We start from the raw sequence: 26,404 nt of genomic DNA on the forward strand, positions 1-26,404 counted from the left end.
GCCTCCTTTCCAGTGGCCTCTAACCACTAGGGGATTTGCTCGTGTCCTGCTGGGTTCTGAAAGAGAGTACATTTTTCAAAACTTGTCTCAATTCCAGCCATTGGTTGCTGATTCGACATGGTGGCCAACAACATGTGCAAGTGTGGAGGTGGAATTTACATATGCCCTCGAAAGGTAGGTTAAAAGCATTCATAGTAACTGCTAAATACTTGGATTTCCGCCACCTTTAGTTCTGATATTTTCAAGTCAGAGGACACACAACACCTCCCCCTTCCAATATGGCTTTATTCCAGCCTTTAAAGCCATCCAGAGTTCCATAATGCAGCACATTATTGGTTACAACGGAAGCCTATTTTGGTCGTAGCTTCTGGGATTTGTTATGCGGTCCTACCAAGGGCCTTCACGGTTGTTTGGGTAATTGACTGTAGCAGTCTCCCAGCCCAGAGAAAGTATTTATTTGTAATCTTGATTCTTAGTTTATTTCCTACGGGCAAAAGGAAAGATCCCACCACTTGGGTGGCTCAGGAAACTGGCTTCAACTGCAGGTACGTGGACTTGAGATGGTTATTGTCCTGGAACCCTCAGAGACTCTTATTACAATAGCTTTCCTAACAGATGCTGCAGAATGTGCCAGCTATTCCCCCACCGCATTCTAGCCATCGTTTACACAAAATGGATCAAATTCCACACACATGTGACAAATTTGTGGGAATTTGGTTACTGTTCCATGTAGAATCTCTAAGCCAGAGACCCTGTTTGTACTGACTGTTACACTTTCTTCCTCTCTCTCCCTCTCTGTTCCTTTACTTGGAGAAATTCATTATCCCTCCTCAGGGAAAGAGTAGGATAATTTACTGCTTATTAGGCTAACTTTCCACTTGCTGTTGCCAAGTATGTCTGGCATATTTCTCCATAGTGTCAAACACTGCAGTTTTACTGCAATAAACTCATGCCTCTTTGGAGAGGACTTGGTTCCCAAGGGTTTTTCCTGATTGCCTTGGCTCCCGGAAGGGGGCAGGAAGGATTCAAAAGGAAGTACACTGGGCATCGCATTGCTTCTCTTCAACTCCGTTTGATTTTCCTTTGCATGGAGCCCACCAAACCCTTTCCCTGGCCCGACAAGAGAGGGAGGCATAATAGTCCTGTCCTGCTTTATTGATAGAGATGCCAAGGAGTTGTCTTCTCTGTATTTATGGCTAGCTAGAAGGTGGTCTTGGGATGGGAGTCATTAATAACTGCTACAGGGCTGTTGCGTTTCATCTGCATTAGGAACTGCATTACAGCATGTCATCGGGTTGGTGTGTGGGCCCCATTTTGCTTGGCTTAAGGAATCTGGAGCAGTTTGCATCAAGTGAAGGCAATGGAGAAAATAAATCACAGGCCCCCATCTGCTAAAACAGAGAAAACTGGCCAAACCAAGAATGAGAATAGCAATCCTTTGCTCCATCACCTCTCATGTCACAGTCCCTTTCACCTACCAGCTGATCATGCTAAGGTGTGTAGACAGGAAATCACAAGGCATGGATGAGCAAATAGCTCCCTCTTGTGGCTCTGTAGCAGAAGTTTTTTCCTCTCTTTACCAAGAATAAAGTACTGTTTGCTTAGATTTTAATATCGGAGAAAGGGAATTGGCAGACAAGGATCAGGTCCTTCCACCAGTTATAGACAGACACTTGCATGCATGGGAAGGCAACCAGGTTTCACATCCTATCATCACTGTTGCTGTTACTTTTCAAACTGTCACAAAATTTCATTTTCCAGGAAAATTAGCTTTGAGACCTTTCCCAAGGTCAGTCTCCAGGGAAGTAGTTTGAGTTCAGGATCTCTCTGATTCCCTCAGTTCTGACTGTCAGCACATGGCAACAAATAACTTCTCTGGGTTTTAGCAATGTTAATGCTTCAGAAGTAGCATTGCCTGCATGGGTTGGCAGAAGGTAGTTATTGGTAGCTTGCTGGATGATTGCAAGGTGCAGCTAGTCCAGCATTGTCTAGGCTGACTGGCAGTGGCTCTCCAGGGGTTTTCAACAGGGGTCAATGCCAGCAGGAAGCCTAACTATGCCTTCCCCTCTAATTAAGCCTTGTGGAGAAGTGGGGTGGATTCTGACTGCATTGTTGTCTTGGTTCTCTACTCCATTAACTCAGTCCATGGGAAGAACCTTCTTTCCATAGTGATCATCTAATACAGGCTCCCTCTTTTCCCAAATGTCTTTTCAGAAGCCCTTCTACAGAGGATGGGGAACCAGTGACCCTCTAGCTGTTAGTGGACCACCATGCCCATCAGCCCTGACCACTGGCTGTGCTGGCTACAGCAGATGAGAGTTGTCCTCCATTAACAGAATGGAGGACCTTCCGTTTTACAATGTCTATGAGGACTAGTGTGATGCCCACTTTCTATACCATTGTGGAATGATGGGCCAGTAATGGGAAGAATATAGAATCATGGGAAAGAGCAAGAGGAAAAGAAGTGGGTTGTTGATAGTTGGAAGGGAACAGGCACAGGAGTCCCCTGGTCAAGCCCAGCTCCAAAAGCACACACTTTTAAAGTCATTATATTTATGGTTACAGACTCTCCGTCTCTTAAATCCGATCTCCATTCTGCATAAAAAATAAAATTAGCCAAGAGTCTGTTAAGAAGGCACCAATAACCACCAGTATTTAATGTAGGGTTTTCACATTAACAGAGGGCAATACACCACAAGAAACAACATATTATTTTACTTACATCACTACATTGCATAAATAAGTAAAGGTTGTCCACATAAGGATAAGTTAAGAGAACAGTAAAACATGAAAAACAATGGGGGCAGTCAGAGAACCTGCACAAGCAACACTGACACAACAATGGGGGCAGTCCTGCTTTCACTTACAATACCGCTAAGATTTGAATGACCCAAGCTTAAGATCTAGAGTAACCGAAACAGGTTTTGCCCACTATGATTGCTTCCCCTGACATTTTTTTGGGCACTTTTCAGTCTTGCCTATGACCTCCCAAGTGTTAGCAGTTTTCTACTTCTTTGGCTGAAGCTACATACCAGCTTCGAGGTTGGGGAGATGAGGAACATAGAAGCAGCTAACCTGTGAGTCTCCAGGTGTGGTCGGACCCCAAACTCTTTATCAGCTCCAGACCATATGGCTACTTGTTGTGGGTGGCAAGAGGTTGAGTTGAACACCACCTGGAAGGCCACAAGTTCCCCATACCTGCTTTAACAGGGGTGTATACATCTCTATACATCAGAAGACCATTTGACAGGGTCCCTGACACAGATTTACGACAGTCTTTTTAGAATAATAAAAAGAAGCTCAATCCTCACATATTTAGGAAATTCAAATATACAGTGCCTTTGCAAAAGCCTTTGAGTCAAATCTATCTGAGACTAAGGCAGAAGCCAGTTATCAGGAATAGTAAGTGGCCCTCCAGATGTTGTTCAACTCAGCCACATTAGCTGGGGCTGATGACTGTGTACTGGTAATAGGTGGGAGTTTTAATAGGCGTTTTGTCCAACACAACTTGGAGGGCCACAGGTTCACCACCCCTGACCCAGACAGACACTTGTTCCTTTAGGTGCAGGGGAAAGCTTAGCAAATACAGAGCTGCAAATAGCAGTATTGCTATAGCATTGCACTACCCTCCCACCTGCCCTCTTCTCATTGATGGAAGGAAACAGGAACATTTCTTTTATTCATCTTGACAGCCTCTCCTCCTTTCCAGGGAGCAAGTCAGTTAGCCTTCTGTATTTGCAAATTCCTCTCTTTCAGTGCATTTTCAGCAGATTGTTAGTCATTAAACTGTCAGCCCCCTGTCCTGCCTGAGCAACGTACATCAGAGCCTGGGCCACAGACAATGGGAATGTGACAGGTAGGGGGCAGTGAAACAGACTCCATCAGGCAGAGCCTCAGCCAAAACGCTGTCTTGGCAATCAGCGCTGATGGAAGAATAATCGTAGCAGGCGGAAGGCAAGTGTCTGTGGCAAGAGAACTGGCGGCCTTTTGAGGGGAGAAAGATGTAATCACATTGCAGGTGATTCACCAGACATGCTAGAATTCAGGCAAGGAGCCCTTGGGCTCTATTTTTTTAAAGGGGCAGTTTGCAGAAATTCTTTCCTGCTACCGCTGCTCTTAAATGAGGGATATTGCTGGACTACAACTCCCAATCATCCCCAAGAATAGGACATGCTGGCTGGGCTAACTGGAGACTGAATCCAACAACATCTGGAGTGCCACAGGCTCCCCGCATCCCTGGTTTAAGATGTCTAAGTTCGGATACGTCCGACGCTGGGATTTGTGACAGATGAGCCACAGGCCTGAGGGAGATCCCTGCAATCTGGGAGAGGCAGCTAAGAGCACAGCTACTTCTCAAATCCCATCAGTAACCACAACAGAGAGACTTCCATACAAAGAGAGGCCGAGATGAGCCTAGCTGCCAAGGGGATCTGAAAGCTTGACTCTACTGTGGATGCTAATGGGAATTGCAGGGGTAAAAGAAACAGTGTGCGTACACACTAAAAGCCAAAATCAAAAAACAAACAAACAAACACCAGCCACAAAACAGGACAGTGTAAGCCAAGTCCCAAAGAACTGTTAGAAAGATGGACAGCTGAGAGAACAAGGCATACAAAGCAACCTCTCCAAAGAGAGGCTATACTGCAGATACTGTCCAGTCCATTCTCAGGCTAGACAAGTGGTTGAATAGTGGTTTCCTCATGTTCAATGGAAGAGTCTGTTATTCTGGCAGACACACAGTTGTAGGCCAGGCTCCAATAAGTGAGGTTAGAGGGATAAGCGAGTCCTGACTCACAGCTTGGGAGTAGCAGGCATTATCCACAGAGCTGCAAGTCTTTGCTGTGTGTAGATATATACTGATATAAAGAGAGAGACCGACCATTGAGTGGATCTTCAAATGGAAGACTCCTTTGTCGAGGAACCATGGAATCGAGTATATTTACGGGAGTCCTGTACCAGAAGGAGAATAATTAGTACATTTGTATTGAGCTGTGCTTGCAAGCATTAGGAAAGGATAGGAAGCCACGGACACATTTCGCCACATTACACCTCTACTTCCTGTTGAGAAGACGTTGAGAATTCCAGATTTAAGGCTAAGGACCATTTTAACCAATTCTTCTAGCTTGGTTGCTTCTCTGCACATCTTCCTTTCATTCACAGATGCTGCCAACAGAAATAGCCTACTCAAGGCAGTTTGAGGACTAACATTAACACTTTAAATCTATTCACTAGTTTTATCTGTCCGATAAAAGTTAACCATCCTGACAGCAGCTTCTTGGTCAATTCTTGGCAATGAGTTAAGGCATCAAGCTATAGACACACATCACACACTTAAAAATAATCTTTGCAGCCTCTATGGTGCAATGGGTCAATGTGTCTGGATGTTAACCAGAGGTTGATGGTTCAGGTCCACCCAGGGGTGGCTGTGGGCAGGATGCCTGCATTGCATGGAGCTGGACCAGATGACCCTTGGGATTCCTTCCCCCTCTACAATTCTATGATTCTATTATTCCAAAAGGCAGTTCTGTAAGTCCATAGGCTTCATACCAAAAAGGAGAACATGAGGTTGCAAGCTGCTGCTGCTTATACATGGTAACGTATACATACAGAATTGAACTCCCCTTTCCTGTCCTCAGGGGACCTAAGACTTGCTCAAATCACATTGATGGCTGGAGAGGAAGCAGGTTTCTGTAACTAGGGAAGATGAGAAAACTCTAACCTCTGAACCTTGCTGTCACTCTCTAAGATAGGATGGTTCAGTTGCCAGCAACTGGCCTGCCTAAATTCAAGTCAACTTCAAACATGATCTTACTCATGCTGCATAGATTTACTAGCCTGCCGTGTCACACACTTGTCTGCCAAACTTCTGGAAATTAAGCTGCTCCAGGAAAAAATATGGAGCCTTAATTCAGAAGGAAGGAGCATCCAAATGCAAAAATGGCCATCAGCCAATAGGAGCAGAGGCATCAAGTTCAATTCCCCAGATTTGGAAAGGAAAGAAACAGCCTTTTGTTACACTGGGAAAGAAAGAGTTCAACTACCTAAGAGCAGCAGGGCAGATGGGCTTAGGGCTCACTCCTACACTGGGTCAGGGGTTACAGGATTCAGTGGAAACCCTGCTGCAATGGAAGAATGCCACATGTGTCACTGCCACAACAGATATGCTGGCAGAACACTCAGCCAGTGACATACGTATCTGGAAAGCGTCACAGCTATGGGCAACAGAGACAAGCAGCACTTATGCTGGATCCCGTACCCCTTCAATACACATCCATGTCAACATCAACACCAACACTTTATACCAAACATAGCACAGAAAATTTCCCTTCCAGTTGCTCCTTTGTAGGGTTGGCCACTCAGCACAAAAACTCTGCTGGGATGATTGGTCAGTAACCATGTACATGCCTCTTTATCTTTTCTGATCCACTCTGTCAGGTGCCATTCAATAAAAAAAATCAATGTTCCATAAGTATTGAATCAGGTTCAAGTGGCTTTAGGATGCAACTCTTGGAAGGAGGGTGGGTAGGGAGGTTGGATGTGACTTGGGCTCCCTCACTTCCTGTTTCCTCTGGCTCCACAGATGGGTCACTGAGAATGCACCAAGGGGCTGAGTGTTGCTGCCAGGGGATATGAGGCAGTCAGTGAGGGATGGGATGCTACCCAGAAGGCAGAGCCATCAGGCACAGGGTGGTTGGGGGTTGGTTCTATGGGCTGCCAGGGATCTGAGGCTGGTGTGCAACTATGTGGGGTGGGGTATTTGAGGTGCTGGATCCCTTCCTACAAGGCTGCTTGGGGCCTCTTAGGAGCCGTGCTACTGAGGCTCACATGTTGGGATGCTGTGTATTGAGGAAGTATGGTGGTAGCTAGCATGGCTCCACTCACAAGCCAGCCAGTGTGGTTTGGCTCCCTTTGTTTCTGGGCAGCATGGGAGGTATCATTTCTACCACATTCTGAAACTGGTGGACAATAGCAGTGTTTCCAAGGAAGTTGGGGTCATGGCTGGTGTGTCTTCTCTCCATTCCCCACTCATGTCCAGGGCTGAGCAGGTACTGCATTTAGTAGCCATGCCACTTGCATAGCATATTCCAGGCCCCAGCACCAACACAGCTTAGGGCTGCTCCGTTAGTCATGTGAGTGATGCATCTAGAGCTTTAGGCTTATTCCCAGACTTCCTGTTGTACTCAAGATAATTTGGGGCGCCACATCAGTGCAGACAGATATAAACTGCAGGTAATAGCTAGCAGCAACTCCCTTCATGAACCAACCCATTATGAGTGCACAGTGATTGTTCTTACCGCTGGCCTTACCATGCTAACATTCTCCTTGCTGCCGTGCTTCTGCTCTTTCATGCCCACTGATTCCAAAACTGCATCCTTCCCTTTTTTATCCAAAGACCCTTGACTCCCCAGCACCTTACGCTGTATGAAGAAAAGGAAAACACTGGGATTGTGACTGGGGAACGGAAAGAAAAAGGCAACAGAACAGAATAGGGTTTCTTTATGGAAGCCTGAATATGTACACCCCATACCATCAGAAAGCTTATGCATTTGGACAGCAGACAATATGCCCGATACCTACACCAGCGAGAAGTAACTTGAGCAGCACCACTGCAGCCAAAGTTATTGTTAATGGTAGAAAGAGCCATACCTTGATTAAGCCACTGAAGGAACGAGTGCGAGCCCGCTTCTGGGTCCGGGGTGTGGGTACACCTGCCTGAGGAGTGAGAGCTTCAGGGTGCTTCTGAAACTAGAACACACACTTTATAGCATGATTAGTTCTGCAGCCCATCTGTCCTAAAGATTGATCCTGGTTCCCATTCCAAGCACAAGGCCCCATTCATGCCTCTTTGCTCCAGTCAATTAGTAAAGTCTCCCTTCTACCTGTTGAATGAGCTTCTTTTTCTTGGCAGAGTCTGGCATATTATGAACATGGTGGAAGAGCTCTTTCAGTGCTTCTTCTGTATGTTGCTGTGTGTCTTCTTGGTGGGCAGAGGGATCCACCAGTCCTCGCCTCTTGAATTTCAGAAGCTGGAAGTCTTTGAAATTCCGGGGCACAGGCAAGTCCAAGTCATCCTGCAAAAATTCAAAAGAACCCTCTGCACTTCAGGCTGTTTTGTCCTATAAAGACCATCAGCACCCCACTCCCAATGATAGCTATCTTGCCTTTCATCACACTAATAAAGGTAGTCTGAGCTTCATATCCAGTAGCAAAGTCAGATCTGGGTGAACAGCTGAGGGCCCGATCTTTTCCTCTCTCCCCAAAATATGCATGTGCTATAATAATGTTGTTCTATTTTTGACAGTTAAATGAGAATTTGTTCCATTCTCTAGAATTTTAGCCTAACTAGAACACATTTTAATAGAGGGGATATGTAGCAGTCCAAGTGGCAAAACTGGGGTCTAATTACGTCTTTTCTGCCTTCCTAAGGAATAGATTTCCCCCGAAGAATCCCTTATTGGAAATTCTCATGAACAAGACTGTTTTAGTTATCAGTTTGCTGAGCTGCTGGTGCCCATGTTGGGTGCTCCCTTTCATGACCAATGTCATGGACTGCTCTTACCTTTGAGGCATGTGTTCTGGAGTCCAAGTAATGCAGCCTTGCACATTCCCGGATATATGAGGGAGCCTTGAAAGGAGAGTGAAACAGAAGAAGTCAGACACAATTAAGCCAAAGTCTCCCTAACTCTGAGGTTCCATCCTGTAGCAGATGCTCCAGGCACTCACCCCGCCAGACCAGCAACTTCATCTTTGAATGTAATCCATGCAAAATCTTCTGAAGTGTGCTTCCTTTATAGGTAGGAGGGTCACCCAGGGCAAACATTCAGTCCTTTATCATCTCAGATATGTTGTATGCTACCAGATGCTTTAGGAGTCTCACTTTTTGACAATTAAATGTGAACCTGCCTAGTTTTCTAGAGATTTTAGCCATTAATAGGGATATTTATTAAGCTAAATGGCAAAGAGGGACAGATGAGGACCCAAAGAGCAGCCTCAGAGACCATGATAGTAACTGATCAGGAAAGGGGCACTGTCTGGTTAAGGCAGAGTTTGGCACGGTAACTCCAAGGACACTCACATGTGCAGGATATCCTGCCATTTAGAATAGGAGGCCTTGTTTTCACATATCAGTGCCACTTGTGATCTACCCAGCAAAGGGAGCAGGCACAGTACACAGCACCTCCAAGGAAGTAATAGATAAAAAGATGTCAGGCTTGACAGTGTCAGGACTGTGCACAGAACATATTTTCCCCCAGGAGGGAACAGCCTGACACATTTGCTAAGCAGATACTGAAAGAGACATAGAGATTGTCCCTTCCTTTTGAAGCACCTACCTTGAAGAGCTTCTGCGAGTGCTTGATCATAAAAGCCATCCCGTTATTTAGCTTGGGAATGTTTTCCTGTAGGTCACTGGCAGTCACCTGGCAATAGTGGAAAACACCAAAGCAGAATTGTTAGGAGAGTGTAGGTAAGATGCAAGATCCCTGGTAGAGGTAGGTTTATTTTCAGGAGTTAGGACACAGCAGCCAAGCTGGGATAGGACAGATGAACTCCTTCCCAGCCTGGTTTTTTGTACTGCTGCCTAAAAATGTAACACCACTTACATTTCGAGGCCACAAAATGTGAGGTGAAAACATAAGAGCCAGGTTATGAGCTGACATCTTGTTCCTGTCCTGCTTTTTGGCTGTCTGATAAAGCAGATCCAACAGCAATTTGAGCAGGCTGCGATTGGGGGCTGGCAGGATCAAGAAGAGGAGCTGCAGTGCTTCAATCTGACGCTGCTTATCGGGTATGTTGGTCTTGTTGCCCTTGTCATCCAACAGCATCAGATCTATTAACAGGAAAACATCTCAAGAAACTTCATCTGCACACACATTTCAGGAAACTATACACTATTTTATCAACTGCCCATTCCTAACTTGCCATCACACTCCTTTGCACTCTTCTTTTCCTCAGCATAAATCAGAAATCCCAAAGATTTCATGCTTATATATTTCTATTATGACATGGGCAGAGAAAGTAGGCCTTTCTCTGATCCTAACCCAACAGCTTTATCACTGAACAAGGCAAACCCCAAATTTGCCCTGTGGGCTGGTTCCCACTTCCCTCCAAGGCTGACTCACCTGAAATTTTGAGGTGTGCATGGAAATGTTTATGGGTCAACAAAGGCTCTGGTAATTCTCCCAAGAACATCTTCAGCAGAGTGGCCACATCATTGGAGTGAAACTCCCCTGAATCCAAGTCAATTTCTGTCCCACTGTTCAAGGCTTCTTTCAGGTTCTGCTGCCTGGTACTGTTTCCTGGCACTCGGAACAAGCCTTCCACCCGCAGATCTGCACCATGAGAAGAAAGACAAGAGGGGTATCAAGAATATGTTAGATAAAATGTTGTACTCTTCTAGTATATTGACAAAGCTTCTTAACCTTTTATACTTTCCTTTTCTTCCTGCCACATTATCTGAACATCCTACAGAGGTCTAGTACAAAAAAATCACTAAACATTTGATATGGGGGGGCAGGAAAAGGTTAGTGTCTAGAATCACATAGCTCCTAGGACTTCCTCAGCTCAGAAATGAGTTAAATCTGTGCCCCCAGACCAGTCCACTATCCTTGACTAAACAACGACTGAAAGGAAACCACAAACCACTTACTCTTATGCAGATATTCTATCAGTTGAGATATTTGAGCAATACCTTCTTCAGTCAGTGGAGCTCCAAAAACCACCCCTTTCTCTAGAGATGAAAAGGAGGAGATAATGAGTAGCCAACATCATCAACTGTTGTGAGACCCAGAAATGTGCAAGCATTTCCATACTATACTGAAAAGGCAGAATTAAAAAGCCCCAGTTCACTGTGTGTTCACTTCGACCCTTTCTCTTGCAAATGCAACTCCTCATCTCCTCAGGTTTAAAAAAAAGCAAACAAAAAACGCTTACTGTGATCTGGAAAGGAAAGTATGCTGTAAAACAGATACAGGTTTTCTAAACTTGGATCTGTTTCAAAATGACCCAAAGGAACAGATTCCACAGAAGGATAGGCAATATATAAAAACTAACTTCCTGGAGCAAACCCGAAGTCCATCTTGACAAGCATTCTGTTTCTAGCAGGCCTAATTGAACATTTCATAGCAATGATGGTCTTCCCTATTTGTCTCCATCATCTGGAATTCATAGGTACACAGCCTCAGCACATGGAACTCCATTTAGATACCAGTAAGCTGATGTTTCTCTTCTCTCCTCACATGCCCCAAATTCTGTTCAATGTCTTCCCTCAATTCTCTGGAGCAGTTCTGGGGAGAGTGTGGGGAGCACATGGCGGAGGAGGGGTGGGAGGAAGCATTAGCAGAACACTGCCAAATACATTTAGCAGCTTTAAAGGGGAATAGAAAAACATGGTTACTTCCAATATGTGATTGGCATTAAAGTAAAAATGATTTTTGATACATGGCCACAAAGGGAATCAATTTGCCAGTCCCATGACATTCTTCCTGCACAAGGAGGTAGACAGGAAGGAACTGGAGGGGTCACCCTCCCACTGGAAAGTACGAGCTATCTCATTTGAATAATTCTGCCCAGTGGAGCAAGTGGGAGGGACAAGCTATCCAAGGATCCCCTCCCCACTACAGGGAAATACCCCAGAACAGGGTGGCTAACTTTATTTGGCATTGAGGGCTGGACACCCCTTCAAGGGCCACATGACATGTGCGCACATCCAGTTACACACCATGCAAAATTATTGCTCATATCTAAAATCCTTCTTCCACCCAAATCTTTATCATTCACCTTCCAGTAATCTCCTCCAAATTCATCCCTCTTCTCTCCAGCATTATACATCACCCTGCATGTTTCCATCCCCCCAACCCAAAAGTTCTTCTTTCTTTCATTAAGCCTACTCCCTCCCACCCCAATATTCCTAGGGCATAGAACATCTGTAGAAAAACTACATCTTAGACATTTGGGCTGATATTTGTAGTCATATTTAGGCAGGTAAAGGATTGTTCAAGCAATCTCACATTTCATCCTTTAAATGTGAATTTAGTTACTTTGTTGCCAGGGCAAGATGGAAACCTTTGTAAGTTATATTGCAGTGGGAAATAAGGGCTGTATATTTTAATTCAGTTTGGAAGGAATATGTCCCTAGATGATGATGAAGATGAATAGTAAATAAATAAATAAATAAATAAATAAATAAATAAATAAATAAATATAATAATAATAATAATAATAATAATAATAATAATAATAATAATATGCCACCCATCTGATTGGGTTGCCCCAGCCACTCTGATCGTCTTCCAGCAAAATAAATTTGCCAGAAAAGAAACAAGTAGAAATGCAGGTTGAGAGTCCAAGGCTGGTTGTCTACCAGATTTTTCTCCCAACTTAAGTGACTGTTTCCTTGTTCAGCATCTCTAAGCAACACCATAGGAACATTGCTCTTAGCAGCTACATAGGTCCAGTTAAGACTTTGAAGAGGAGATACAAATAAGGGTATCTTCAAAGGGAACAAAGACTGAGAGCCAGCTGAAGCAGGAGAGTTTAGCTATAGGAATCCTCTTGCCTGCTAGTAGCACAGAATGACCAGCTGACCAAAGAATTAAACATAAATGTTTTACAAGTATGGGTGGGAGCACAACATTCATCCAAACCTGGCACACCCAAAAGTGTAGGCAGCACAATGGGAGGAAGAAGGTACACCAGTTGACAGCTGAACTAGTGATTGCTTTTCTAGGTAAGATATAAGGCATAGATTACACTGTTCAGACTATTTGCTCATCTAGATCAGAGTAGACTATTTGTCTGGCTGGCAGCAGATGTCTAGGATCTCAGGCAAACATTTTGCACATTAGTTTTAACTGTAGAAGCCAGGGATTATATGTGGAACCTTCCAAATGCAAACCGCATGCTCTGTCACCAAGCTAAGGTCTCTCCCCAGCTCTCCTATTCCAGATGAAACAAGAGGCACAGTCCGTTACTATTGCAGCTGTATGTAGTAAACTACCCCCAAAAGTGGATCTCATGTTGTGGGCAGGCATCTTTGCACACCACACCCTCCTCACTCTCTGCTGCTTTCCACCTCCTCTTCCCACCCTCCATAGAAGCACACACCCATGCAGTTTTTCCCTTTCTGTTTCGGAACTTTTTTTTAACTCTGCTTTAAAAAAAATAAAGATGCATATACTACCTTCTAGCATGGGTGGCACCATTATGGCTGCCAAAACAAGAGCCTTGTCCTCCATAAGAATGGAATTGAAAGGGATGATAAAGAAAACTATGGGTGGAGAACCTGTGGCCTTCCAAATATTGATGACTACAATTCCCATCATCCCTGATCATCACTGGCCATGCTGCCTGGGACTGATGCGACTTTGAGTCCAGCAGCATCTTAGGGCCACAGGTTTCCCACCCCTTGTGTAAATCAAGTATTTAAATAAACATTGTCATTGTCTTACAGGCAATGACCGATTTAGCAGAAGAAGAAGAAGAAGAGGAGTTTGGATTTGATATCCCGCCTTTCACTCCTTTTAAGGAGTCTCAAAGCGGCTAACATTCTCCTTTCCCTTCCTCCCCCACAACAAACACTCTGTGAGGTGAGTGGGGCTGAGAGACTTCAAAGAAGTGTGACTGGCCCAAGGTCACCCAGCAGCTGCATGTGGGGGAGCGGAGACGCGAACCCGGTTCCCCAGATTACGAGACTACCGCTCTTAACCATTATACCACACTGGCTCTGTCCGAATGACGCACGATCACGCTCACAGCGCCAAACCCAGAAGTAGCCCTGAAGCATCATAAAGATTTCCTGAAAAGGGGAAGAACGGGGGTGGAACAGAGTGGGAGTAGAATGGGCTTACGCACGCTACGCCAACACACGCAGGGGTCCAGAACTGAACCCCCATGTAAAATGAGAATTGCCTGTACTGCCCTTCTTATTTTCTTTTGATAAGGGGCTGGTCAGCACTGTACTTGGACCAGAAAAGTTTTCACATACTTCCTTGGAGTTGTTGCCACAAATGTGGGACACTTAGCAGAGGCTGTACCCAGGATACCAAGGCTTAACATCAAAAAATTAAGGGGAAAATCTTAGCCAACACATCAGGCTCACCTTTGCGTTTCAGAGACATCAGGGAACGGAAAAACCCTGAGGATGTGCCAGGCAACTGAGGGTCCTCCTGTCCCATCAGCTGGGCTAGCTCTGCTCCAGGCAGGTCAATCAGCCGGGTGATGTTACTGACCACAAGCTCTGTGAATGCCTCAGGTTTCTCATGTCGCAGCTTTTCCACAAAGAAGTCTGGATTGAAGATGATCTGATGCCGTTGAAGGGAGGAGTCATTGCAGATAACTAAACTGCAAATGGCATCACTAGGGAGAGAAACAAAGATACATTGCTTTGGGAGACATACCTGAACACAAACTAAAATACTCAGCTATGCAGGAGCCACCTGCAGATCTAGGGTAGGGAACCTATTTCAGCCGAGGACAGCATTCCCTCATGGACAGTCTTCCTGGGAGCCACATACCAGTGGAGGGTAGAGCCAGAGGCAGGTATGTGACTTTTTATACAATAAGGTACATCCACCACGTAAAAGTTTCTAAAACACACACACACAAAGCTCTGCAGCAAGGCAATAAAGTGATGTTACAATAATTAAGAATAGATTCAACCCAGATAAAAGCACTTGAGGGTGCAGGGCTGGTGATGGGCTTTGGCCATCCTGAGAGCTGAATAGAGAGGCTTGGAGGGCCACATTTGGTCCCCGGGGCTTGAGGCTTCTTATCCTTGCTGTAGATACCAGCACAACATGTATAAATCAAGTCAGGTGGGGCTGACCAGATAGCACATCATTTAGCAATCAATCAAATACAACCTGGAGACAGTCCTTCAGCATGGTCTCTGTTTGAGGGATGCACTCACCTGTCATATTACACATCAGACCCTACAGAGGGCAAGACCTTATAACTGGCCAAAGTTTGGTATTGAGATCCTAATCAAAATATTTAACAAAAAGACCAACAATTTAATTTACATTCCAAATTACTAAGCATGTATGAAAATAATCTAGAACAGATTTGAGGTAGAGATTGCATCATCTTCTGAGACGTGACATTCTGTGCCAGGTTTCTCTCTATGCAAACAGAGCAAATTCCTGTTTTATGAGGGGGTTCAGTTGGACTCAACAAATATAATTATCTGTTTTCTTAGAGGTGAAGTATTATGAAAAAAATGTTGCAAGTCAAACATTTAAAGACACACAGGAAGAAAGGCTGTCACATGAATTTAACCAAATTATCTCTTATGCACTTGAATGCCATGATGCAGTGGGATCTTTTTACGAAGATTACCCGAAAGCCACCCCTGTAGGTAATACCCTGCTGCAGTGCCAGCCTAGGGGTGAGTTGTAACTGGACAGTAGGTTCTTAATTGGAGCAATTAAGTTGGCAAAATCACTCCAAAAGCAGCAAAGCATGGAGAAGTACCGCTTTCTCCAGCCACTTGGTGAGTTGGCTGCCAAGTGCAGTCTGATTCCAGTGCTGCTTGGTAGACTACCCTGCAGTTTGACGTGCTTAACAAGCCAAGGACAAGATGGAGCAGTTCAGCTCAAGCAGCTGGGAATGATTGTCGATTGACCTCCCACTTGCAGCACATTCTGCTGTCTTATACATGTCAGCCCACTAAGTACATTGTGTCCAAAACACATTGTAATCTAATTAGATCCAACTTCTCTCTACTTGCTTAATGCAGTAGTTACTGTCTTCACCCAATAAAACTGATCACTCCACAGAATAGCTATGCCAGTTATTCACCCTTCCCTCCCGTGTGTCCCAGTCACGATCTAAACATTAAAGAAAATCCACTGAACTAAATTTGACTGTCATTCATGCAATACCTATTTGTGGGGTTTCAAATCTAAACTTCTAGGAAATCTGATAGCCCCTATTACTTAATAAACACAGAAAGTCAGATTGCTTACACAAGTGCAGAAAGCTTCTGATGAGGCATTGGGAAGCAGAGACACAGCGAGAAGAACTTGCTCCTTGTTTTCAGAAACAGATCTGCCTGCTCCAGCACAGCCTATGCAAATTCCATGCACACTAAACAACACAAAGACTCATTTATTAGCCCTCTTGGCACAAATGCATCAACCTTGATATGGAGCCAAAGCAGAACTCAGGCTAACCAACAACTTCTCCAATTTTCATACCCCACAGAAAGTGACAGATGGAACACTAGGCATGTCACCTGCATCAGACTTGAACACTGAATGGAGAAAAGTGTCCTTGTCATATTCATTGACAGACTCTGCCCATGACTTTAAACAATTACTTTTAAGATTTCTTCAATTTTAAGCAAACCCTCACAATAGTTTAGACATCGCAGTTGAAAATAGCTCTTGGACTCATGCTGGTACATTCCCCTCATTCATGTCCAGTATATTATGTGTATATGCATGGTGTGTGTGTGTGTGTGTGTGTGTGTGCGTGCGTGCGTATTCACACAATATATAAACTCTCATCTCTGACTTTCCTTCCATATCTTCTGCATAAAATTCTTGTCTTTGCCTTAGTGCCTTCATGGCTGTGCCCTACCTACCCTACCTGGTGGATGTGATGTCACTCACTCCTGGAGACTTCCAAAAGCTTGCAACCTTAGCACTTAACCCCAAAATTTTTTACTTCTTCCATTGACTTCACCATTCCCAGTTACTAGAAACCTTTCATGCATCATCTCCATCTAGACTTACATTTCTACTTTTCTTTATGCAGACCTTTTGTTGAGTGGATATCCTCCCTCCTCTTCAATTACTATCCTGGGCTGTTGTTTTGTCAATTGCATTACTGATGAATTTTGTGGTTATATTTTTTGAGGTTTTAATACAATTGTACTCTTTTAGTTGTGATATTTTTCTAACCTGCCCTGGTTAGAAGGGCTGGTGAAAGGCTGGCTACAAGTAAAATAACAAAATAATTAATAAAAAGAAATCTTTTTAAAATCTCCCCTTTTCATGTTTTTCATTCCCCAGTGTGTAACTACATTGCATAAGATCGCGGGGCAGCCTGCCTCCATCATTTGTTGTCTCCCCCACCCAATTTATTTTTAAATTTTATTTTAGGTACTCTCAAAAACCTAACAATCAAAAGAAAACAATACCATAAATAATTAGAGGTTACATCCCATCTCTTCTTGTTGCCTTTTTCTCATCTGAAACCAGCCTGAAGGATCTTTTGAGTACAGCTTTCCCCTTGTTTTAATTCTTTAATCCCCCATGCATTTGGGGCATACTGTAACAAAGAAATGGGCTTGCAGTCCATTTATTGTCTTGCCCTGACAACTAAAATCCAACCCAATTTTATGATTAGAGACCTCACAGTTGGAAACAGCTCTAAACCCCCTTATTCCGTGCTACATTTTACTGGGCTTTGTAGTTTTGAAAGGTCACTTTATCAGCAACACTCCCCCGCAGAAAAATATGCCTGCCTATTATTAACGCTAATGAAATGGAAATGCGAGACAGCACATACAATCAGAACCCTTCTCAGACAGCCCAGTCATGCACAATAGAAAAAGCCCTGTACTGCAGCCATGTTAAAGGAGGAGGAGGATGTGTACAGCCCACTCCCCCAGTTTGCATAATATTAGAAAAGAGCAGTTACTGATGTGGGCAGGGGGAGCAATCTTGTTTGCTTTGCAGCTTGGATTCTCCGCTTTTATCACAATAGTATTGCAATCAGTGCAATAACCTTCAGTGTTGCTGCTTTACCCCCTCTATTCTTTGTGTCCAATTAGAAAGCGGGTGTCCAGGAGAAGGAAGAAAAGTTTATTTGGTTTTTGTTACCAGGGCTGAAGAAAAACCAAATTAGCAAGGGCAATGTTTTGCTCATGAAGGGGTTGGGGCAGGGAAGGATGAGTGACAATGACATGAATGAGAATTCTTTTGTGAATGGAATAAAATCCTCAAGGACTTTGATCTAGTGCCATAACAAAACAAAGGGGAGCTGGGCTCAATAAAAAGACAGACTAATGGAATTATGTGATCACTTTAACTGAAGCAACAGCTAGGCTTCTTATAGTAGCATATATTTTTTTCAGTCATGCACAAGGCTGAGCCTCTGACAGCTTCCAGAACTTTTAACTTGGTGCTTAGGACCCTGTGCTTAAGTACCTAATACTTGGAGCTGAAATATCTGAAGAGCAGCTCTAATACGTACTGACTCGCCTGGGTGTTAAGGTCTGCAGTGTAGATCCTACAGGTGGTTTGGGCCATGACAGAGTGTGGGAGGGCCTTCTTTGATGTGGCCCCCAGCTTGTGCCATGCTTTTCCTCTAAGATGCATCTGGCCGTGGGTCAAGACACACTTCTTTGCATAGGTCTTTGTGTTGGCTGTTTGCAGTTTAGTAGCGCAGAGAGCTTGCTGGGGAGACCATGCATTAAAAAATAAAGGACTCAAAAATAACTTAAACTAGGTTTTAATAAGAAAAACAAAAACTCCTTTTACACTAAATACATTAACAACCAAACCAGACCCAACCACCAACCCATCCCCCAGGGTAATGGGAGAGCTAGGTGCTGCTCCTTATATACTACACCCAAATGCTGACACACCTTAATCAAATACAACTCAGCAGCACCTGCTATGCTTCACAGCTGTAAAGCTGGGTCTCGTTATCTTACTCTGGCCCTTGCTCTGGCCCCTTAAAGACATACACATCGGGTGCAACAATGATGAACCTTTACATTTAAATAAACCATTCAACATTTCCCCTGCGGTTCATCATTGTGGAACAAAAACATAAAGCATATTTTGTACATGTCTTTCATGTGTAACCTTTGGAAGTGCTTTAGTAAAAATGTCCGCAATTTGATTGTCACCTGGAACATATTCAAATACAATCATTTCATCAGCAATTAGTTTCTTACAAACTGTAAACGTAACCTTAAGACTCTAGTGCGCTGCGTATTGGTCTCTGAACACAGGATAGCAAGTCCGCTCTGGGAATCAAGGTAAACTTTTACTGGTAGTGTTACTTGCATCTGTAGGTCTGCAAATACTTGCAGATACCATTCTACATCACGAGTGGCCTGAACGCATGCACATAATTCACTCTCTGTTGTGGAGAGACAAATAATGGTTTGTGTCTGGGACTTCCATTCAAATGGACAACCGTTATAACAAAACACCATACCAGACACACCCCTGCAATTATTTTGTTCCACTGCATGAGATGCATCGCAGAAAATTTCAAAACCTTTGTCAATACTTGATGTAAACTGCAACCTATAATGTTTGGTATGTTTAAGATACATTACCACTCTCTTAAGAGCAGAGAAACATTGCTCAGTGGGCTTTTCCACATTGTGATGCATCTTTTAACAAAAGCTTAACTGTTTCATATTTTACACTTGGTGAATAACACAAAACATAATCTTCGCCTGGAATTTGTTGAAAACCCCTAGCAACTAATATTGCTTTGTACCTTACAACTTCATTTTTGTCATTCATTTTAACTCTATAAACCCATTTTGAATCAGTAAGTCTCATATCTGGGGTTTGTGGTACAAGAGACCAAGTGTTATGCTCTTTTAAAGAAGCTATCTCAGAGTTCATAGCTTTATACCAATTTGCAGCTTGTTGCTTAGGTAATTTCTGAACATCATTGTAGCTTTTTGGCTCAAAAACTGCCTTATTGGCATACACAGTATTAAAATGTTCATCTGCAAAACGTTGTGGCTTCTGTCTCTTTCTATCTGAACGTCTCAGTCCGGAAGGAGAGTCAGACTCCTCAGACTTAATGGGACTAAGTGAACCACTAGTTTCAGGTTGTAAATCATTGTCAGATTGAAGAGATGCCTGTAGGCTAAGCTCACGGTCAGAAAACTCAAGAGAATCTAACCTCCCCTCGGGTGCCTTTGACTTTAAATCATCAAACAAATCAGATTCAACAGACTTTTTGTCTTTTTCCATTAATTCAGAAGCACCATTTCCTGCTGCTGCTGCTTCTTCCTCTTCTTCCTCAGTATTATCTATACCATCAGTATCTTGGAAGACAGCAACTCCATTCCAATTTACAGTTTGTATCATGCTTCTGGTAATATGAAATTTGCCAGTTGCTGGTATGTAAATTCTGTACGCCCCCTGCTGGTAGCCCATTAATTTTCCCTGGACACTACGTTCACCCAATTTCTGATTAGCGGGATAATGCATAATTACATCTGAACCCCAAATGCGTAGGTATTTCAGATTAGGGCGTTTTTTAAACAGCTTCTCATAGGGGGTGACATCTAAACCAGAATGATAACTGCGATTTTTAACATAACAAAACGCATTAAGCGCTTCAGCCCAAAAGTCTTTGGGCAGATTAGCATCATGCAGATATGTTTTAACCCCTGCCTGTAGGTCACGCTGCACAACTTCAACAAGCCCATTTTGCCAGGGACTTCGGGGGCAAGATAACTCATGAGTAGTCCCCTGCGCTTCCAGGAATTTCTCAAAATCCTCAGAAACAAATTCCCCGCCCCGGTCAGAAAATAGGTTCTTAATTGGTTTGTTAAAGTGCGTTTTTACCCAGTTGCAAAAAACTTTGTACTTCTCAAATGCTTGGGACTTCTCAGCTATTGCATAAGTCCAACAATATCTACTATACTGGTCTATCAGAGTAAGCCAGTACTTAGAACCTCCTAATGATGGTGGGAGTGGCCCAACTAAATCACAGTGTACACGTTCAAATGGCTCAGTTACTTTCCTATCTGAGCATCTACCCTTGCGTGCAACCTTAATCTTATTCTTGCAACAGGATAGACATTGCATAAAGAATTTACATGGTTTTAAGTTGAGGCCATCAACAATATTCTTTGTCTTAATTACATCAGCAAAATTCAGGTGTCCCAGAATTCTGTGCGCCTCATGGACACACCCGGAATGTGGCCTTACATTCCTCAACCCCTGGCTTGACTGTGCTGCTCTGCAATTTATAGGCGATTGGGAGTAGGTGCGAAAATACAGTCTATATAAACCATCAGATTCCCGGGCATATAATAGACGTTTGTTCCCATCGAAAAACTCACACATTGACTTTAAGAAACGCACAGTTATGCCTTGACGAGCAAAGCACCTTACTGACAATAAATTGTCCACTGACGGGCAGTAAATGCAGTTCACTATTGTAATGTTTAAAGAGTCAAGTTTAACAGTACCCCTGCCAAGCGACTGCAAGACTTGTGAATTGGCTAAATGTACATTACCAATTTCCTCTTCGAAAGAAATAAACAAGCTTCGATCATTGCAAACGTGCTGAGATGCTCCTGAGTCCACAACAAAAGACTTCCACTTGGCACGTTTAAGTCTTTTACGATCTGTTGTCCTAGCATGGAAAACTCGCGGCTCGTTTCTGTCTCTACTATACGATGTCGGCTGCTGGGCTGACGACCGTGACTGACGAACAGAAACAGGCTTGGGAGTACTTTGCTTTCTTTTGGATCTGCAGTCCTTTGCAAAATGTCCTTGCTTATTGCAGAACCAACAACGCTTGGCAGCTTTAAATACAGTTGTATCACCACAAGTTTGCATATGGCGGTCCTCATTACTTCTGGAAATAGGAGTGCTTATGGCACAAGCCTCCCTTCTGTCCAACTCGCCCATTAATCTTGCCGTTACCCCTTCCACAGTTAATTGTGCTGGTGGAACGGCAGATATCTGGCTAGCTATACCATCGAAGTCCTCATTAAGGGAACAAAGAATGATAAAAACATACTGAATATCAGGTATCTCCATGTCCCTTCGAATTAATTCGCAGCGTATTGCCTCCAGACGTCTCAAGTGTGCTGCCAAATCACCACCAGGCTGCAACTTCGTCTGGTACAACTGCTTGAAAAACATCAATGCAGATGCTGACTCTTTTCTAACATGCACTGCTGCAAGACTGTCCCACATTTCTTTGGCAGTTTTCTTATTTCTTATATAGACTACTTGCTGGTCACTGACTGCCAAATTAATTATCGCCCTGGCTTTTGCATCTCCTTTCGACCAAGCATTAGTCACAGGGTCAGGAGGGTCATCAGTTACATAGGTCCATACTTCTCTAGAGGTCAAAAGCGCCTCCACCCGAAAAGACCATAAACTATAGTTCTCATCTGTTAGCTGTGGGAAGACCAGAGCCTTCTCAGCTTCAGGAACCCGGTCAACCATTCTGGAACTCTTCCAGACCCACAAAACTATGCTAACAGGAGAAGGAGTTTTCAAACCTTTCTCAGAGTCCAAAAATATGCAGTCATCCACTCAGCAGCTGGGCCCATAACCAAAGATGTTGGCTGTTTGCAGTTTAGTAGCGCAGAGAGCTTGCTGGGGAGACCATGCATTAAAAAATAAAGGACTCAAAAATAACTTAAACTAGGTTTTAATAAGAAAAACAAAAACTCCTTTTACACTAAGTACATTAACAACCAAACCAGACCCAACCACCAACCCATCCCCCAGGGTAATGGGAGAGCTAGGTGCTGCTCCTTATATACTACACCCAAATGCTGACACACCTTAATCAAATACAACTCAGCAGCACCTGCTATGCTTCACAGCTGTAAAGCTGGGTCTCGTTATCTTACTCTGGCCCTTGCTCTGGCCCCTTAAAGACATACACATCGGGTGCAACAATGATGAACCTTTACATTTAAATAAACCATTCAACACTTTGGGGGTACAGGATTAATTAAGAATATGCATTCCACTGCAGTGTTGTTACTGATGCTGCCTGCTTTGATATGCTTCAATATATGGCAAGGTATGTTACTTGTATGTAATTCAACATGGGATTACAGGGTGGAGTAGGCTATAAAATACATATAAATAAATATAAATAAGGTGAAGAACACCCACAAGCATTCGAGGTAAGGCCACAGTAGAAGATGATTGTTCAGTCACGGCAGGTACAGAGGGATATTAATAAGTAGAACAGTTAACAATAAAAGATATTGCAAGGAGCAATTGGCCCAGGGGGAAAATATTGATAAGAATTGATTAAGCACAGAACAGTGTCTGCTTAACATATAAAATATTGACAAATTGTAATCTGTGGTTTGAACCATGGTATATTTGTATCAGTGCTAGGATGCTTGTGCTATCATCAACTACTGTCTGGAGAATGAGAAGCTAATAATTATTATTGTTCATACTTTTTGCATTTCATTTTCCTCTGATTTTAATCCTCACCAACTATGTGTACATATACCTGCAACTCAGGATAACACTTCATGCATCTGAAGGATTGCAGCCCTTTAAGGTTATGCCATAAAATAAGTGTTAAGAAAACTTTCCTCCTGTAATCTCCAACTTCCAGAGGATCAATATCAGAGCCTTGCAGCACCATATTTCAAGGAATAAAGGGATTAAAAGTGATTGCGAAGAAAGGCCTTTTAACAGTGAAAGGTGGTCAGAAAATAAACTATGGAAAAACCAACTGCTTAATAAAACATGCCTGTTGTGGAGAAATGAATACTAAGCATTCATTTTGGCATTTCTTACAAACAGAGCCGTAGTCATGCTGTCTGTATCAAAGGCCTAAGCCAATGGATGACTTTGAAGATTACACTGTAAGATCAAACAGAATTGCTCCAACTGCAGTTCCTAAAAAAAAGAACTGGTGCTCCCTGAAAAATACAGCAGAAAATAAACTATTAACTCTATAGCAGACTCCAGCAAGCTTGAGCAAAGAAGCCATTTAACCTACAGGATGCGAAGAATAAACAAGCTGAAGCCCTGAAAAAAAAAATCAAAAGCTCACAAAGCAAGGAGGATGTTTCTAGAATAGAAATTTTTATTTTATTACACATGGAACTTACCACCTTTCTTCTAGTAGTGGCGCAACTACTCATAGCAAAAAGAAACTATAAAAAAAAACCTGCAAAGGACTTGATCATCTACACACCACACAATGGAAACAGAATATGTGGACACTTGCTTTATCTGAGAAACTAACTAAGAGAATACACGACCTGAATGATACAACCAATATTTTGTTGCAATATGGCATCCCATTATAAAATATTCAAATAAATGCCCTGATGACTGACACCCACCAATTATGCATATAGATTTATGGGGAAATTTGACACATTAGTATTCTATTCTGGGGGAGTGGGGAACCAATTGTTTTGAAAATGTCTTCTGGAAAATTAATAAAATGTATTTTAAAAAAGAAATTTTATTCTGACTTGTTTCTTGCATAGTATTGAAATGTATCATTCCAATAATGGTTGAAGTAGCAACGGTTGTATTATTAACCTGTTAACACATTGCATTTATTTCTTGATATATTTACATCCAACATTTTCTGCAAGGAGCTAAAGATGGCTACATACTTCTTCCTCTCCCCATTTTATCCTCATAACAAGCCTATGAGTAGGTTAGTGCTGAGAGAGGTTGACTGGCCCACAGTCACCCAGTGGGTCAAGCAGAGATATGAAGCTGGTCTCCCAGATTCTAGTCCTACACTAACCAGTACACCACATTAGCTCTGTATGAACACTATTCCTTTAAAATTAGGGCAGAAAACCACACTTTGTACTTTAGGTGGGCACACTGGCACATGGAAAGACAGTGTGCCATAGTGGCTAGTGCCAGACTAGAACCTAGGAAACCAAGGGTTCAATTCCTCACTCGACCATTAAGCTCTCTGGGTGACATTGGTCCAGTCACTGTCTCTCAGCACTAACCTACTTATGGGCTTCTTGTGAGGATAAAATGAGGAAGGGAAAGAACCATGTACATCACCCTGAGCTCCTTGGAGAAAAAACTGGTACTGTATATAAATGCAATAAATAAAATAAGTATCTAGAAGAACCACATGTCAACTAGATTGGAACTTCGACGTCCTCTGTATCTCTCCTTCATCCCACCCAACAACCACCCCAAAACCTTTCCCAGTCCCGAAACACTAGGATTTCCCTTCATAAGAACATAAGACAAGCCCACTGGATCTAGTCCAGCAACCTGTTCTCACAGTGGGAAACCACTGTGAGCCTACTCTTCCCTCCTGAAGTTTCCAGCAACTGCTATTTGGAACCACTGCTGCCTCCAACTGTGGCGGTATTGCACAGCCACATCATGGCTGGCAGTCATTGACAGCTCTCTCCACCATGAATTTGTCTAATCCTCTTTTCGAGCCGTCCAGGTTAGTGTCCATCACTGCCTCCTGGCAGGGCGAGTTCCATAATTTGACCAATTATGACCTCGTCTTTCATCTGTCCTAAATCTTCCAACATTCAGCTATATTGGATGCCCACGCGTCCTAGTGTTATGAGAGAGGAAGAAAACCTTCCTCTATCTATTATGCCACGCGTAATGTTATCAGATTCTTCTGTCATGTCGCCCCTTACTCACTCCCGTCTCTGCTCTACCCCAGACTTCCTCCTCGCCCAGGCGCGACTAGGGGGAGAACAGAGATCCTCCCCCTTGCTCTCCTCAGCCCCTGGGCAAAGAGCAAGAGCAGACGGGGTGCTTCAGAGCATTGCACCTCCGCTCTATGAAACAGCTTGCCCTAGAGGCAGGACCACAGGCCTCACGTCCCAAGGCCACACAAATGATTGAGGCACCACAGCGAAAGGCTCGTATACCCTATGCCTTGTTTCTGTCTCAACCCCGCCCTCACCTGACCCACTTCAGCTTCTCAAAGCCTTCTGGCCACGCTACCTCGGCCCGCCCGGCGGACAGACCAACCGACCTACCTGCCCACTCGTTTCTCTCCTCCTCTCCCCCTCAGAGCCGACTCCGCCGCCATCTCATATCTGCCGCCTTGCCTTCCGATTGGTCGCTTCAACTGCAAAAGCCTATTGGCTGTTTGCAAAATAGTCCCACCCGCCGCCGCCTCGTGGCCGCGCAGCCATTGGCCTGTTCGAACACGGCAAACGCCTAACGACCATCAGGCCTGGAATCGCCGTTGAAAACTGAGGAGAGGGGAGGAGAAATACCCACAAAGACAAGAGGGCGGGGAGAGCAAACCCAGAATGGGGCTTTAAGCTTTCTGGGGCTTGTAGTCTTCTCGGCGACATTTCCAACGCCTTCTTGACAGCTACGGTGTTATGCTGTGACCTAGTAGGCGAAAGGAAGCGCTTTCAGCCCTTACAAGCAACAGCTCTCTCCCCCTGTCCCTCGTATATTTCCTGCGCCCTTAACGAAATAGGTAGTAGTTGTCGCCATGGCAGGGAGATGCAGAGCTGGTGTGGCAAAAGGTCCACTTGTGTGTGAGCTCTCTGCCCTTCCAAGTTGGTAGGTGTCCTAATAAGGTTGCCAACTAATCATTAAAATAAGCAAGCCAGGACTGCTCTTGCACCTTCCCTAGTAAGTTGAGACACAGAAATAGGCTGAGAAAGCACAGCTACAGGGATCAGTTCAACAAATTTGTATTCTACCAGAGTTATGGTCTT

The 26,404-nt window shown here is 43.7% G+C and overlaps 1 protein-coding gene across 4 annotated transcripts; it reads right to left on the minus strand.

Annotated features, from left to right (window-relative positions):
* Nucleotides 1-2,623: 2,623 nt before the first annotated feature.
* On the minus strand, nt 2,624-25,813 carry ARHGAP19 (Rho GTPase activating protein 19). 4 transcript variants are annotated; one of them, XM_053389474.1, is made up of 12 exons: nt 25,706-25,813; nt 14,099-14,355; nt 11,207-11,365; nt 10,649-10,729; nt 10,122-10,331; nt 9,603-9,829; nt 9,333-9,419; nt 8,561-8,626; nt 7,881-8,072; nt 7,648-7,746; nt 7,308-7,418; nt 2,624-4,950 (listed from the first exon to the last, which is right to left on the minus strand). In XM_053389474.1, the coding sequence occupies exons 1-12, from the start codon at nt 25,756-25,758 to the stop codon at nt 4,894-4,896; spliced, it is 1,599 nt and encodes a 532-aa protein (XP_053245449.1). In that variant the 5' UTR covers nt 25,759-25,813; the 3' UTR covers nt 2,624-4,893. The 4 variants fall into 4 exon arrangements, with proteins under 4 accessions (XP_053245449.1, XP_053245450.1, XP_053245451.1 ...); XM_053389475.1 differs by lacking the exon at nt 25,706-25,813 and adding an exon at nt 15,966-16,080; XM_053389476.1 differs by lacking the exon at nt 11,207-11,365.
* Nucleotides 25,814-26,404: the final 591 nt, after the last annotated feature.

The sequence above is a fragment of the Podarcis raffonei genome, chromosome 5, assembly GCF_027172205.1.
Source record: "Podarcis raffonei isolate rPodRaf1 chromosome 5, rPodRaf1.pri, whole genome shotgun sequence".
NCBI classification, from domain to species: domain Eukaryota; kingdom Metazoa; phylum Chordata; class Lepidosauria; order Squamata; family Lacertidae; genus Podarcis; species Podarcis raffonei.

Excerpts from the sequence above, each read along its gene's own strand:
- ARHGAP19 (XM_053389474.1), bottom strand. The coding sequence starts at position 25,758 with ATGGCGGCGGAGTCGGCTCTGAGGGGGAGAGGAGGAGAGAAACGAGTG. Across the intron at positions 9,420-9,602 it reads ACATTTTGTGGCCTCGAAAT|GTGACTGCCAGTGACCTACA; the intron begins GTAAGTGGTGTT and ends CACTATTGCCAG. Across the intron at positions 4,951-7,307 it reads GCAAGGAGAATGTTAGCATG|GACTCCCGTAAATATACTCG; the intron begins GTAAGGCCAGCG and ends CTTCTGGTACAG.